The sequence below is a fragment of the Mauremys reevesii genome, linkage group 1 (assembly GCF_016161935.1).
Source record: "Mauremys reevesii isolate NIE-2019 linkage group 1, ASM1616193v1, whole genome shotgun sequence".
Lineage (NCBI taxonomy): Eukaryota > Metazoa > Chordata > Testudines > Geoemydidae > Mauremys > Mauremys reevesii.
Genome location: NC_052623.1, coordinates 210,865,571 through 210,879,944, shown reverse-complemented (window position 1 = coordinate 210,879,944; position 14,374 = coordinate 210,865,571). Strand labels below are relative to the sequence as shown.

Below are 14,374 nucleotides of genomic sequence, written 5' to 3'. Positions count from 1 at the left end.
GCCCCACCATTTGAAAATCATGTTGCAGCCACTTGTACACTGAGATAGCTACCACAATGCACTGCTCTTTGTAGCATTGCAAGAGCTGCTAATGTGGCCATGCCAGTGCATTTCCAGCTGACGGTGTAAAAACATGGCAGCATTTTCCTGCTGCAGTCTCCGAAGGCTGGTTTAACTCCCAACGCTCTACATCTGCAAGTGTAGCCATGCCCTGAATGATTCACAGAGGTGAAAGCTTACAGCCTGAAACCTGAAGGAGATGCACTTGAAGGGACCAGGAAGGGTCAGAGGGGCAGTTAGCCCAATATTTGTGAAAATAATATTGACTGTTTAGATATAAATCATCTGCCACTTCCTGTAGTGTCCACTTTTTTGCAGAAACAAAGTCAGCATTAGTTGATTAAAATATATCAAACCAGAAAAAAAATAACACTTTTACTTTGTCAAAGACTGGAAAATGTTAGATTCCTTTGTATTACGAGCACTATGAAGATAAACTAAAATAAAGCCTTCAAACTCCTGAGTTAAAAGAGAGTGATATTATCATACAATGAAATAAATTTATGTTTAGTATCAAAGCAGCACAGATAACTTATCTTGTATATTAGTGTAAAATTATTTACTGAGAATATTTGCTCTGTTCTTGGGTGCCAAAACTGTACCTTGGATGATAAAAACACATATGGTACCGCACCAAATATTTCTGGAGCAAGCAACTAACACACAGACCCATCCTGATGGCTTGGAAACAGCCTAAATCTTGACTTATTACTATATTTTATTCCTATTGTGAAAGGTTGGAATCCTGGTCCCACTAAAATCAATGTGAGTTTTGCAACTGGCATCAGTGGGCCTAAGATTTCACCCACAACGTTTAAACATGAATGCTTCTAAATTTATACTTAGGAAGCTTAATAGAAGTTTTATTCAGGTACATAACTAGGGACTGAGCAGCCTCACATGAGGCACTCAAATTTGAAAATGATGGCTTATATTATTTACTCTTTTCAATCAACAGCATATGTGAGTAAAATTCTCAATAACTTACCACTATTTCAGTATTCACTTCATGTTTGCTGAATCTGTAAACAATAACATATGCAGAGACTCCCGCCACACAGAATATTCGGCTTTCCGGGCACCAGTACATCATCTGAATGGCAAAAGGATCTTCTTCTACAATCTCAGCTGATGGTTTTCCTTCCCCTAGCTTCTGTTTTTCAAACACTTTTGAGGTTTTTAACTTGTACAACATCTGTAGAGTTACTGCAAAATATTACAACATATCTACAATTATTGTTTAACATTAAACAAACCTATACCTCACCTTTAGTTATAAGGTGTCTTAGCTGCTACTGTTTTTCAGTCATGACATAGTATAACATGATCTGAAGGCTCAACTTAACACAATAATAGAGAGTAATACTAAGCTTTATGTTTCATATTTCCAGTAATGGATATTTGTATATGGGTCATTGTTAGGATTCTCTTTTCTGGACCAGAAGGGCAAAAGTCATGTGTTTCAGTCACACACCTAGATTTAGGCACTTACTCTACACTGATGTTGCAGTGCAATACTGGGGAGATGCTGCGCTGCATGCTGCATTGTTGGTGCTATCTTCCCTATGAGATATTAAACTAGTGTCTCTTTTGCCTGTCTGTAATTGTTGTCTCGCTAGAAATTAGAGATCCCATGGCACTTTCAGGGGAAAAAATAGGAAATAATTCTGGTGACCTGGCCAGCTCCAAGGCTGTGTGATAACACAATGGTTGCTCTATCTTCAGAATCATTGCTGTTTGATTCATTATGTTGTAAAATACTTTGAATATCTTAGCTTTGAAATAATAATTTAATATTTACAGCATTTTTATATGTTAGTGTTTTATATTTATAGCATTGTTATATGGATTGGTAATGTCCAGAAGCCCCAGTCAGGATTGTGCTGCTCATGGCTACAGCCCAAAGACACTACAATCTAAAAGGTATGAAATGTGCTACAACTAACCACGTTCTATTCTATTTGCAAAATCTTTTACATCAGTGTGGATTATGGAGAAAAAACCATAGCAACCATACTTTCCTGAAATGTTTCCATCGTCAGGCTCAGATCTGGAGTGAGGTGCAATTTTAGGGTCTCTACCCATATTAGTTTTACACCAGTATAACTGCATTATCTTCGATGGAGTTACTTCAGATTAACACTGATGCAAGAAAAAAGAGCATCAGGCCTGTTGATTCCTCAAGTATGAAGTGTATTTTATGCTTTGGGAAAAATTCTTTTAGGACACTGGTGCTTTTAATGCAGCATCCAAAAGTAGGACTGCAACTTTAAGCCACTGTCTATATTGTAGGTTGGGAATGAGGAGGGCTCAATTTACCATTGTTCTGCACCCTATGTAGTCATTTACACCAGATTAAGTGGGTGTAAAACATTGCCATTCTGATATGGTATTGTTTTACACTTATTTTGCATTCACTTGGCCCTGGTGTTGACTTGACTCAAGGTTCAGGACAAATGGCAAATCAGGCCACTGCCTCTGTGAATCCTAGGAAACTCAGAACTGTTACTCATTTGCAGGTTATATCATCTGTTCCTCCAGTACCAGTACAGTTCTGCTGGCCTTTGATGAGCTGGAAAGAGGACATGGAGCCCACCTCAGACTTCTGGGGAGTCCAGTGCTGTCCTTAGACCTAGGCTCTTATAGTCTGTGCATACCAGGGATGCAAGAATCACAGTTGTACCTGGTCTCTGGTCAGGGGCACCACAGGAGCAAGGAGAGACTCCATGAGTCTTTCTTCCCCTTGTACACCTGTGCAGGACCAGATAACACCTATTCCTAAGCAAATGAGAAATAGTGAAATGGGTCATGAGCAAGGCTGAATTTTGAAAATTGCTTCAGTGGCTTAGCAATTCTGCACTCTCAACATATATGTGGTTTGAGATATGAAAATACAGGATAACTAACCAGTGGCTAAAGGCAGAGTACTTTGCATCTTTAAAGATCCTGGGGCTCACATAAATGTTTGTGATGAATCATCAAACAAAACCTTAAACTGTATTAAGATCATTTCAACTAAAACTTTGTAACCAGAAAACCTTAAACACAGGCACAGCAAGCAAAGCATGTATTTAAGAAGCAGGACTAAGAAGTGTTGTGCAAATAACACATTTTTCAATTTGGTGTCCGAACCAAAAAATTGAAAAAAAATTGTTTTGACTTGAATGAAATGTGTGGTTTGATCCTAAACAAAATGTTTGTTTCATTTTCAAGTTCTGTTTTTTTAAATCTTTTTTTAAATAAAATTGAAGCAAAATTCAAAACAAAGAGCCATTTCAAATTGAAAAATCAAAACATTTTGTTTTAAAAATGTCAAAACAAAACATTTAGACTTTTCTGGAATTATCCCTCCCCCCCCCTTTTTTTTTGACCAAAACAATTCAGTAAATTCTACACAAATTTGCAAAATGTTTTGGTTAATCTGAATATGCATTTTTTGGCTAATAATAATAATAATCTGAAAAATTTTGCCCAGTTCTAGGATTAAGGGCCAGACCCCAGCTGAGCACTGGCATATTCCATTGGCTTTAGTGGAAGCTTGGGTGGTGAGGAGCGCCGAGGCCCAGGTCAAAAACCTTTCACTTCTAAGGCCTGGTCTACACTGGGGGGGGGGGGGCAGATGTCGAACTAAGGTACGCAACTTCAGCTACGCGAATAGCGTAGCTGAAGTCGAACTACCTTAGTTCGAACTACTTACCCATCCTCACGGTGCGGGATCGACGTCCGCAGCTCCCCCATCGACTCCGCCACCGCCGTTCGCGGGGGTGGAGTTCCGGAGTCGACGGGAGCGCGTTCGGAGTTCGATATATCGCGTCTAGTTGAGACGCGATATATCGAACTCTGAGAAGTCGATTGCTACCCGCCGATCCGGGCGGGTAGTTTGGACGTACCCTAAGACACAACTTCAACTTATATTGCTATAGTACCTACAAGAAATAACTTCTAGTCATTTAAGTTTATTTCCTGCTAAAAGGATAACAACCCCCAACCCCAACACATAGACATATGTTCCTGAAAAGAACACAAACCTTTCCCCCAGTTACTGAAAGTGGTATCAGCTCCACCAATGGAAACAAAAGGGCTACTGTGTTTCTACATAAATCCCCTAAAAGAGGCTGCATTACAGCACTGGCAGATTGGTTCACAAGTACAGTATATGCTAAGTATTTTGGGATCCCACAGGGCTAAATTGCATTGCTTTACACTAGCAATTATACCATACTTGCACAGAGAATGTACACACTCTGTGCTTAAGAAACAGTGAACAGGCATAGCCATCAAATCTTACTCTTACTCCTTTTGACCCACGCAATTTGCCAAATTTGGGGTGTTGTCAGTCGTTCAAGTTAAAAGGAGAAATTGATTATGTAGTCAGCTATTTTATTTTATGAAATCTTGTTTATTTACAAGGAATGAACAAAATCCTGTTTTTCCGAATGCAGGAGGAACCAAACAAAATGAGATAGTTTCTTTTTGCTTATAGCCCCAAACCTCTTCAGCCAGCACTAGACGCAAAAGCCTTCCCACTAGGCTTCTCTTAGGGTCACATACTGTGCTTGTTCAGGATGTCTCTCTCTATCTGTATCAGACAATATCCAGTGAACCCCTCTACCCAGTTCATTCAAAATTTTGGACAGCCATGTATTAATCTTTGTTTTGGGCAGAGACACGTACCTGTGTTTTGAGTTTGGAGACTGCTCTTATTTCAGCGACATCTGTCATATTATTTTTATACACCTCTACCCCAATATAACGCGACCCGATATAACACGAATTCAGATATAACCCGGTAAAACAGCGCTCCGGGGGGGCGGGGCTGTGCACTCCAGTGGATCAAAGCAAGTTCGATATAACGCGGTTTCACCTAAAACGCGGTAAAATTTTTTGGCTCCCGAGGATAGTGTTATATCGGGGTAGAGGTGTATATGAGAGGCTGTAGGACTGCTCCTCACAAGTCAGGCTTCTGCATCAGATATAAACTGACTACATAGCCTACTTCTCAGAGAGATACATACCAAATGTGTTCACTGTATGATCCTTTAATGCTGTGCCAGGTATGGCAAAGGTTAGCTTTAAATAAGACATTTTACATATAGTGCCACCTAGTATAGTACAGTTTAGCATTCCATTACATCTCCCCCTTTAAATTCTACATTCCTATCATTTACAAAATATACACTATCACACTACCTTTGACGTTAAAGTACATGTCAGTCTGTTAAGTGTCTCTGAATCATACTGGTTTTCTACTTGAACATGTAACAGCTTGGTCATCTGGCTTTCCATAGGTTACAATGACTGGCTGTGGCTGGTTTGGAATCTCTGAGTCTTCTTCTTGTTCTGCATCCACCATCTGAAGACTTTGCTCTGTTAATTGTCCTTCCAGATGAACAAACTGTAGATGTTGATGGTTTTCTGTTGAACTCTCCACTGTCAGTCTCATTCACATATGATTTGAGTGCTCAATGTCCATCCTTTGTCTTCGTCCAATTAGATGCGAACATGGTAACCAAGTTCTAGATCCGGCAGTTCTTTTATTCTTTTAATTGGATTTGGCTACTTTTAACATGTCTGGCCACTTTGGAGATAGATTCCTTTTCAAAGTCGGAACAGTACTTCTGAGTTGTCTTCCCATCACAGTAGTGTTGGACTATATCTAATAGCTGCAGTTGGTGATGATCAGTAACTCAGAAAAGCAAGGAATGGATCCTCCTGCTGAAGGATTTTCTTGGCTGTCTGCATACCTACTCAGCCTCTCCATTTGCTTCTGGGTCATGTGGGCTGCTAGTAATATGATCAAAATCATATTTCATTCAGAACTTAAATTTTGCTGCAGTGAATTGTGGTCTGCTGTCTGTCACTAGTTGTTCTGGAATATTGAAATGAGCCAAAGTGCACTTCAGTTTCTTGCTATCACTGCGGCATGTTGTGTCTTTCAAGTCCATTATTTCTATATACCTGGAAAAATAGTCCACCATGACCAGATAATGATGTCCTCTGAATTCACATAAATCTGCAGCTAATCTATTTCAAGGTTTCTCTGGTGGGGGAGTTTGTGCACTGTATGGTTCAGCTTTTTTCTCTTTAGTTGTTTTGTACTGGATCTCCTTTCAAAAGTCCAGTAGCATCAAATCCTTTATTGAGTTCTTCCCCCTTTATCAATAGGGCCATATAGCTGCTACATTGTGATCCAATGCACTGTGAATGCATAGCTTTTGTCTTAATAAGTTGTTTCTGTGATGAACTGGCCATGCAGTTCAGAATACTGTCAGAACTGTGTCAGGCAATGTCATCTCTAGGAAGGGTTTAAGGTGATTGTAAGTCCCTTCTGAGATGACTGTGATGTCAGCTCCTGAAATAATTTTAAAGTCAAAAGTCTTGCCATGAATATTCAGTTTCACTCTCCAAGCAGGTTCAGTATTGTCACTAGTGATGGATCCCAGAAACAATGGCTCTTGATTATCTTAATGTGTGTCAACTCCCTGACTGCTTTGGTGTGGCAAACAGCTGCAAAGTACATTACACCTTGCACCTCTGGCTGAACATGTGCCTTCTCTTGGGATGTAACTTTTCCATACATTGTGCATGTATGCTGTCACTTGTCTGTCTTAGCCTAGGAGCTCCTTGCCTCAGGGGTTTTATGATAATGACGTTTAGCACTCAAGTGTCTGCTTACAACTTCTAAGTTAGTTTCAAGTTATTTAAGTTGCTCCCCTGCCTTTCAGTCTGCTTTGCTATCTATATAGCTATGGCTAGGGTTAAATCTGTCTTCAACTGCAGCTGCTGTGAAAGATTTTTATCTGTTAACTCAATAACCAGCCTGTCTCTGATATTTTTATGTTCCGTAGTACCAAAATCAATTTCCAGCCAATGCATGAAGAGCTCTTATAAAACATTCAACTTTTTCCCTTGGTTCTTGAATTCTTTGGTGAAAACCTGTTCTTTCATAAACCACATTACTCTGAGGCAGTGCTTCTCAACCCATGGGCTGTGGACCACACGTGGTCCAATTAGCACACAGCTGCGGCCCAGATGTGTGCTAAAGGGCGGCGGGGTCCAGGGCCTGGGCTGCCACATGGCAGGGTCCAGGTCGGGCTGCTGCCTAGCCTCACACAGCAAGGTCTAGGGTTGGGGTTGCTGCCTGGCCCCACACACGGGAGATCGGGGTCCCTGCCGCCCAGCTCCCCCACCAGGGCTCTGCTCCTGGCCCCATTCTGTGGAGAGATCTCTGAGCTGGGGTCGCTGGGCATAGCAGTGTGTGTGGGGAGGGTTGGGGGGTGCTGTGGTTCTCAACCTGTGGCCCAGGTAACACACTATGGGCCACATATACAGCCCACAATTATTAATAGGTTGAGAACCACTGCTCTGAGGCATAAAGTCTGCATCAAACATAGCCAGAACCCCTTCATAGCCATGTTTGCAATTGTCTTCAGTAAAGTCAAAGGATTTAAAGATACGCTCCGCCTGTTTCACAATAGCATAAATTAAAGATATCTGAATATCTCCAGATTCCTGATGGAGCTTTGTAGCAATTCGAAATCTTGCAAAATATTGCTTCCAGTCTGTCCATTGTGAAGGTTTGTCAAAGCTAAAGTTCCTGGGGCATTGAAGAGTGCCTGTTGATGAAATCCTGCAATCTTTGTTGCTTCATTCCTTCTGTTTGCAACTTCTGTTGCTTTGTTTTTTCTGTTCATTCTCCTCTGGCACTAGTTTACTTCTGTTACTATGTCATGTTGTTGCTGGAGTCCCCACTGTAGTTGATGTATAACAGTCAGTTTGTTTCAGTGTCTTCTTGTGAAAATGTAAATAGATGAGGGATTTGCAGATGTCCACAACCTTCTTTCTTCTACCATGCTTCTCTTTGGCTTTTTCTGTTTTGTTATTCTCAGTGGCTTTAACTGCAGACCAGTAGGTCAGCCACCATCCTGATCTATTGGCAGCAGCAGCTGCTTCTACATGGGAGGTTGCAGGGCTGCTACTAGCAGGTCAGGATTTTGTATCAGATATAGACTTATTACAGATTTTATTTCTCAGAGATATACACACTAGATGTGTTCACTGTATGATCCTTTAGTGCTCTGCCAGGTCTGGCTAATGTTAGCTTAAGTAAGGTATGTTGCACACAATGCCACTTAGTGGCTGAACATATAATACAGTTTAGCATTCCATTACAACTTTATATTCATCCTGGAATGCAAGGTGGTGATTATGCCCAAGCCATAACAAACAGGTTTAATCCCAATGATACAACATCCATCAAAGTTTATTTGCTAACACTGGGAAATTTTCAAAGCACAATGGGCTGTTATGGATAACATTTTCAAAAGTGCCTGAGTGACTTGGGAGACTAAATACCATTGACTTTCATTGAGGTATAAGCCCCTAAGTGCCAAAGTCACTTTTAAAAATGGAACTTGGACTTCTAAATCACTCAGACACTTTTGAAATTTGTACCTTAAGTGCCTTAGTACCTTGAAAACCAATGGGAATGGATGCCTAACTCCCATTTGTGCCTTTGAAAATCTCCTCCTTTATAATTAATTTTACATATGTACAATAAAATACATACACACACACGGTATTACATACATCATATGGGGTAGACTGTGATCCAGACTAATACAGCAATACAGGGAGCACTTTGCCACTTCACATGGCCATGTTAACATTCCCTGCAGTGTGGCCCACGTGCAGAAGGGTGAGCAAGGGCTGTGCACATACTACTGCTCTCTCCACTCTTGGCAGATGGGGTGGGGCACTTGGCTCTGCCCTCCTTCCAACATGCTGGTCAGCAGAGCAGTAACAAGGGGGCAAGTAAACTACACTTTTTTTCAGAGAAAGAGCTGTGACTCTGAATCACAACTAATCACCAACTTTCTCCCAGAAGCAATGCAGCTAGGCACTGCAGCATACTCAGGGCTGGCCCTAAAGCAGGGGCGGGCAAACTTTTTGGCCCGAGGGCCACATTAGGGTTGCAAAACTGTATGGAGCGCCGGGTAGGGAAGGCTGTGCCTCCCCAAACAGCCTGGTCCCCACCCCCATCTGACCTCCTCCCACTTCCTGCCCCCTCAGAATCCCTGACCCATCTAACCCCCCGGCTCCTTGTCCCCTAACTGCCCCCTCCCAGGACCCCCCGCCCCTAACTGCCCCCCGGAACCCCACCCCCTATCCAACCTCCCTGCTCTCTGTCCCCTGACTGCCCCGACTCCTATCCACACCCCCACTCCCTGACAAGCATCCCAGGACTCCCATGCTTATTCAACCCCACCCCCAGAACCTCCGCCCCATCCAACCACCTCCTGCTTCATGTCCCCCGGGACCCCCTTCCCCTTATCCAACTCCCTGGCCCCGGCCCCCTTACCATGCCGCTCAGAGCAGCATGTCTGGCCGCGGCACTGCGCCGCCTGGTTGGAGCCAGACACACTGCTGCACTGCCCTGCAGGAGTGCACAGCCCGGCTGCCCAGAGCGCTTCCCGCGCAGCTGCAAAGCTGTGGGGGAGGAGGGACAGCAGGGGCGGGACCAGGGACTAGCCTCCCCGGCCAGGAGCTCAATGGCCTGGCAGGACGGTCCATGGGATGGATGTGGCACGCGGGCTGTAGTTTGCCCACCTCTGGCCTAAATGCTCATTTTATCACCACATATGATATTTTACTGCACCCATTTCACTGTATTACAGCCTTCTGAAAAAATCCTTCTTTGGAGCTAAATTCTTAAATGCTTAGGCTTCTTTGCCAATTTTTGTGGAAAGCTTGAAGAAAACTCCTCAGCCAGTTCTGAGTTAAAGGTAAGTGGGAAAAAAATCTCTTTTCAAAAATCTTTTCTTAAAACTTCAGATTTTTTTTTTGCTCAACAATGGCTGAAGAAATATACTCCAAACTGGACATGTGCCTGGTCCTACATGAGAAAGAGTCTTTTTGATACATTTTGAAAATATAAATGATATATTATTGAAAGATCATTTCTCAGCATGTTCGGTGGGCATCTGGTAAAATTCTAGAAATCTAACAAAGCCTCACCTCCCAGTATTGCATTACTAGGGCAAGGAGAATCTCCCCTTTCCTCCTGTCCAGCCTGTCACATGCAGAGGTTGCTGCTAGACAGGAGAAAGACTACTCCCTGAGAAAGACTTTAAGGTCTAGTTGCTAACAACTTAGTAAAATCACCCCAAAACATTAATACCATGTATAGGAAAAAACAAACAAACCAAAAGACTGATTGAAAACTGAAATATTTTGATTCATAAAAGTGCTACAAGTACCTCATGAGAATTTTAGTTCCGGCACCTTATGCTGTCATTCTGGACAGACTACATCTCCCATGATGCATCATATCTAAAGACTATGATGCACCTCTCCCTTTAGCAAGAAAAAAGAAACTGATGCATCATGGGAAATGTAGTTAAGCCAGAAAGCCCATGTCATAAAGGAGAATGGAAGCAGAAGACATCCAAACTACAACTCCCAGGAGGCACTGTGGCAACATTTTGAACTAAAATATTTCAGTATTAGGCCAAAATATTTCGGTTTTCAGCAACAATTTTTTGTCAAAAAATCAATTTTCTGTGAAACAGGCTCATTTTCTGAGCCACTCTATGCACAACATGGGACTCTGCTGTTTTCTGAGGCTTTTCCCTGAAAGGGTGTGTGTTGATAGTGCAGTGGAAGAACTTTCCATAAAGCTCAGAGAAAAGACTGGTAGGGTATGTCTATGCAATGGGAATGGGAGCAAGCCTCCTACCCCAGGTCAACATATAGCTGTGTAGAAAATGCTTTGAAGTTTTGGCTTGGGCTCTGAGGGTGGGCTTCAAAGGCTAAGCTCAGGAGCGGCGCCAGGGTTTTGGTGCCCTAGACGGGGGTCCTTCCGCGTTCCCGGTTGTTGGCGGCAATTCTGCGGCGGGGGGGTCCTTCTGCGCTCCCAGTCTTTGGGGCACTTTGGCGGCGGGTCCCGGAGCGAGTGAAGGACCCATCGCAGAATTGACGCCGAAGACCCGGAGCACGGAAGGACCCCCCCCGCCGCCGAATTGCCGCCCCCCCAAATCCTGGCGCCCTAGGCGACTGCCTAGGTCGCCTAAATGGAAGCGCCAGCCCTGACTAAGCTCCAGCCTGAGCCGCAACTTCAAAGTGCTATCTACACATCATGAGCCCCGCTAACCCAAGTCTGTCGACCTGGGCGTGGAGGCTCACTCCTGCTCGCTGCACAATGCTCTGCAAACATACCTGTGCAGATTTGGTTCTTATCTTGCCCAAAGCAGTCCACTTACTCATAAAAATTATTCACTGTACATTCACTTTAACACTAAATAGATTATATAGAGCCTGATATCAAATGTCAAGAATCTTGAATTATATGTGCAATAGGATGAACTATTACAGGTTTAGCTTTAAAAAAAATCCAGTTACAAGTAGGAATATAAACTGTACTCACAGAAAGACAGAAATTAGAGTTGAAACAGACCCATTAGATCCAGCCTAGTCCTAAGTCCCTGATCCACTGCAGAATTATCTCCTACTGCATATTTTAGAGTGCTTTGTCCACTTTAGTATTCGATGTCCAAGTTTTGACCTTTCCACCACTCCCTCTGGGAGACTATTCTACAGTCTAATATCTTACTGCCACAATTTTTTCTTCCTGATACTCAGCCGAATGATTATTTTCTTAATTTCATCCCATTATTCTTACTTGCCTATGGATACTATCTTAAATAACTCCCCCTCTCCCAATATTGTTATACTATAATTTGTTAATACTATGAGAAAGCGAAGTTTAAAAACTTACTGGCAGAGGCATCCCAAAACTTTATCGATCCGTCTGCATGACTTAAAAAAAATTAAACGTTGGTTAAAACAAGATATAGCTACATATAATTTCACCTCTCAGTTACTGAAAATACAAACAGCACAAAATACAATACAAAATACAGTACTCAGGTGACCTTTCCATCATTCTTGCAATGTAGTCTAAACCTTGAAGTAAGCTATTACATTGCAGTGATGCAATTTATATCTATATTAGAAGGGCAATTAATCAAATGTAAATAGAATAAATCAGTTTAATTGATCTGTAGTGTACACACATACCAAAGAAAATACACATTGACCGTATGTTACTACAGTTATTGTTACCAAACAAGTGACTGTTGTCTAGGATTTTGCATAATAATACTTTTAATCTTTTATAGGACAGAGCTCTCACACACACTTCAACAATAGTCCCTTTTAAATAGAAAAGATCACATGGATACAAGACTTTTTAAAAAGCATTGTTAAGAGAAATTTCCAGACTTTTAATACATGACACATATATCACAAAATAGACTCTCTGAAGTGGCCCGTAAATTAGTTTTTATTTAAAACTGTGCCATGAGAGTACTCTTCTTTTTGGAAATCACTGTTTATTTTGAGAACTATTTTATATAACCCCCATTAGGGCCAGATTCTGCTGCACTAGGTCACAGTAAAGCATTTGATATGGTACCACACGAGAAAATATTAGTTAAATGAAAGTGGGGAGTTGCACAAGAATTGTAAGGTGGATAAGAAACTGGCTAAATGGGAGAAGGCAACAAGTTGTGCTAAAAGGTGAACTATCAGACTGGAGGGAGGTTACTAATGGAGTTCCTCAAGGATCAATCCTGGGACCAATTGTATTCAATATTTTTATAAATCACCTTGGCATAAAAGGTAGGCGTGGGCTAATGAAACGTGCTGACGATACAATGTTGGGAGGCATCGTCAGTACAGAGGAGGATTGGAACATTATACAGGAAGATCTGGATCACTTTGAAGACAGGAGTGATAGAAATGGGACACAATTCAATAGTACAAAGTTCAAGGTCATGCACTTAGGGACTAATAATAAGAATTTCTGCTATAAGTTGGGGGCTCATCAGTTGAAGCAACAGAGAAGGAGAGAGAACTGGGTGTGAGGGTAATTCACAGGATTACTATGAGCCACAAATGTGATATGGCTGTGTAAAACACAAATACGATCCCAGGATGCATCAGGTGAGGCATTTCCAACAGAGACAGAGAAGTATTAATGCCACTATATAAGGTTCTGGTAAAACTTCCTTTGGAATACTTTGCACAGTTCTGGTCACCCGCGTTCAAGAAAGATTAATTCAAACTGGAAGAGGTGCAGAGAAGAGCTGTTAGGGTTAAGGGAGGATCATAGTAATGGAATCAGGTTAATGGAGGGCTTATCTTATAAGAGGAGGCTGGAAGAGCTTGGCTTGTTTAACTTAGCAAAAAGAAGGCTGAGAAGATACGAATGCTCTCTATAAATATCTCAGAGAGCTAAACATGTAGGAGGGTAAAGAACTATTTAAGCTAAAGGACAATGTTGGCATAAAAAAGATATGGGTATAAACTGGCCATGAACAAATCAGACTGAAATTTAGAAGAAGGTTTCTAAGCATCAGAGGAGTGAGGTTATGAAATAGTCTCCCAATAGAAGTTGTGGGGACAAACAAATTAATTAGTTTTAAGAGAGAGCCTGACAAATTTACGAGTTCAATTATATGACGGGGTTCAGGGCTGGCTCCACGCACCAGCTTATCAAGCAGGTGCTTGGGGCGGCCACTCCGGAGCGGGGCGGCACTTTCAAGTATTCAGCGGAGGGTCCCTCACTCCCGCTCGGAGCGAAGGACCTCCCACTGAATTGCCGCAGATCGCGATCGCCGCTTTTTTTTTTGGCTGCTTGGGGCAGCAAAACCCCTGGAGCTGGCCCTGACAGGGTTGCTTGTGATGGAGGGCAGGGTTCAACAGCCCAGGGCTCACTTCCAGTTTGTCTTATGTTCCTAAAACTCATGCTTCAGGGCTTCAGCTGGCCACCTGCAGGTGTCAGGAAGGGATTTCCTCCACTCCCACAATATAGTCCTCTGAAGCATCAGAGATAGCCATGGCTGGAAATGGGACGGGATAGGCCAGTGTTCTGAGGTGGCACTGAGCATACTCTCTCACAGGTGCTTGGCTGACCAGTGCTTGCTCACATGCTCAGGGTCTAAGTGATCACCATATGTGGGTTGGGAATGAATTTTCCCCCATGTCAGACTGGCAGTTATCCTTTAGCGTTTTCACTAGGGCTGTCAAATGATTACAGAATTAATTGTGATTAATCGTGAGATTAAAAAAATAATTGCAATTAATCATAGTTTTAATTGCACTGTTAAGCAATAACAGAATACCAATTTAAATTTATTATAAATATTTTGGATGTTTTTCTTCATTTTCAAATATATTAATTTCAATTACAACACAGGATACAAAGGGCACAGTGCTCACTTTATATTATTATTTTTGATTATAAGTATTT

The 14,374-nt window shown here is 42.1% G+C and overlaps 1 protein-coding gene across 10 annotated transcripts in view; it reads right to left on the bottom strand.

Moving 5' to 3' along the window:
• STXBP5L (syntaxin binding protein 5 like) overlaps positions 1 to 14,374 on the bottom strand; it is a 412,558-nt gene that overhangs the window by 123,038 nt on the left and 275,146 nt on the right. For all 10 annotated transcript variants that reach the window (XR_005597546.1, XR_005597541.1, XM_039534539.1 and 7 more), the window contains 2 exons: positions 11,837 to 11,877; positions 1,049 to 1,266 (listed from right to left, as the gene is read on the bottom strand). Coding sequence is in view for 8 of the 10 variants with exons in the window: in XM_039534539.1 (XP_039390473.1) it covers positions 1,049 to 1,266; positions 11,837 to 11,877 (259 nt within the window). In the remaining 2 variants the exon portion in view is untranslated. The remainder of the gene's footprint in view (positions 1 to 1,048; positions 1,267 to 11,836; positions 11,878 to 14,374) is intronic.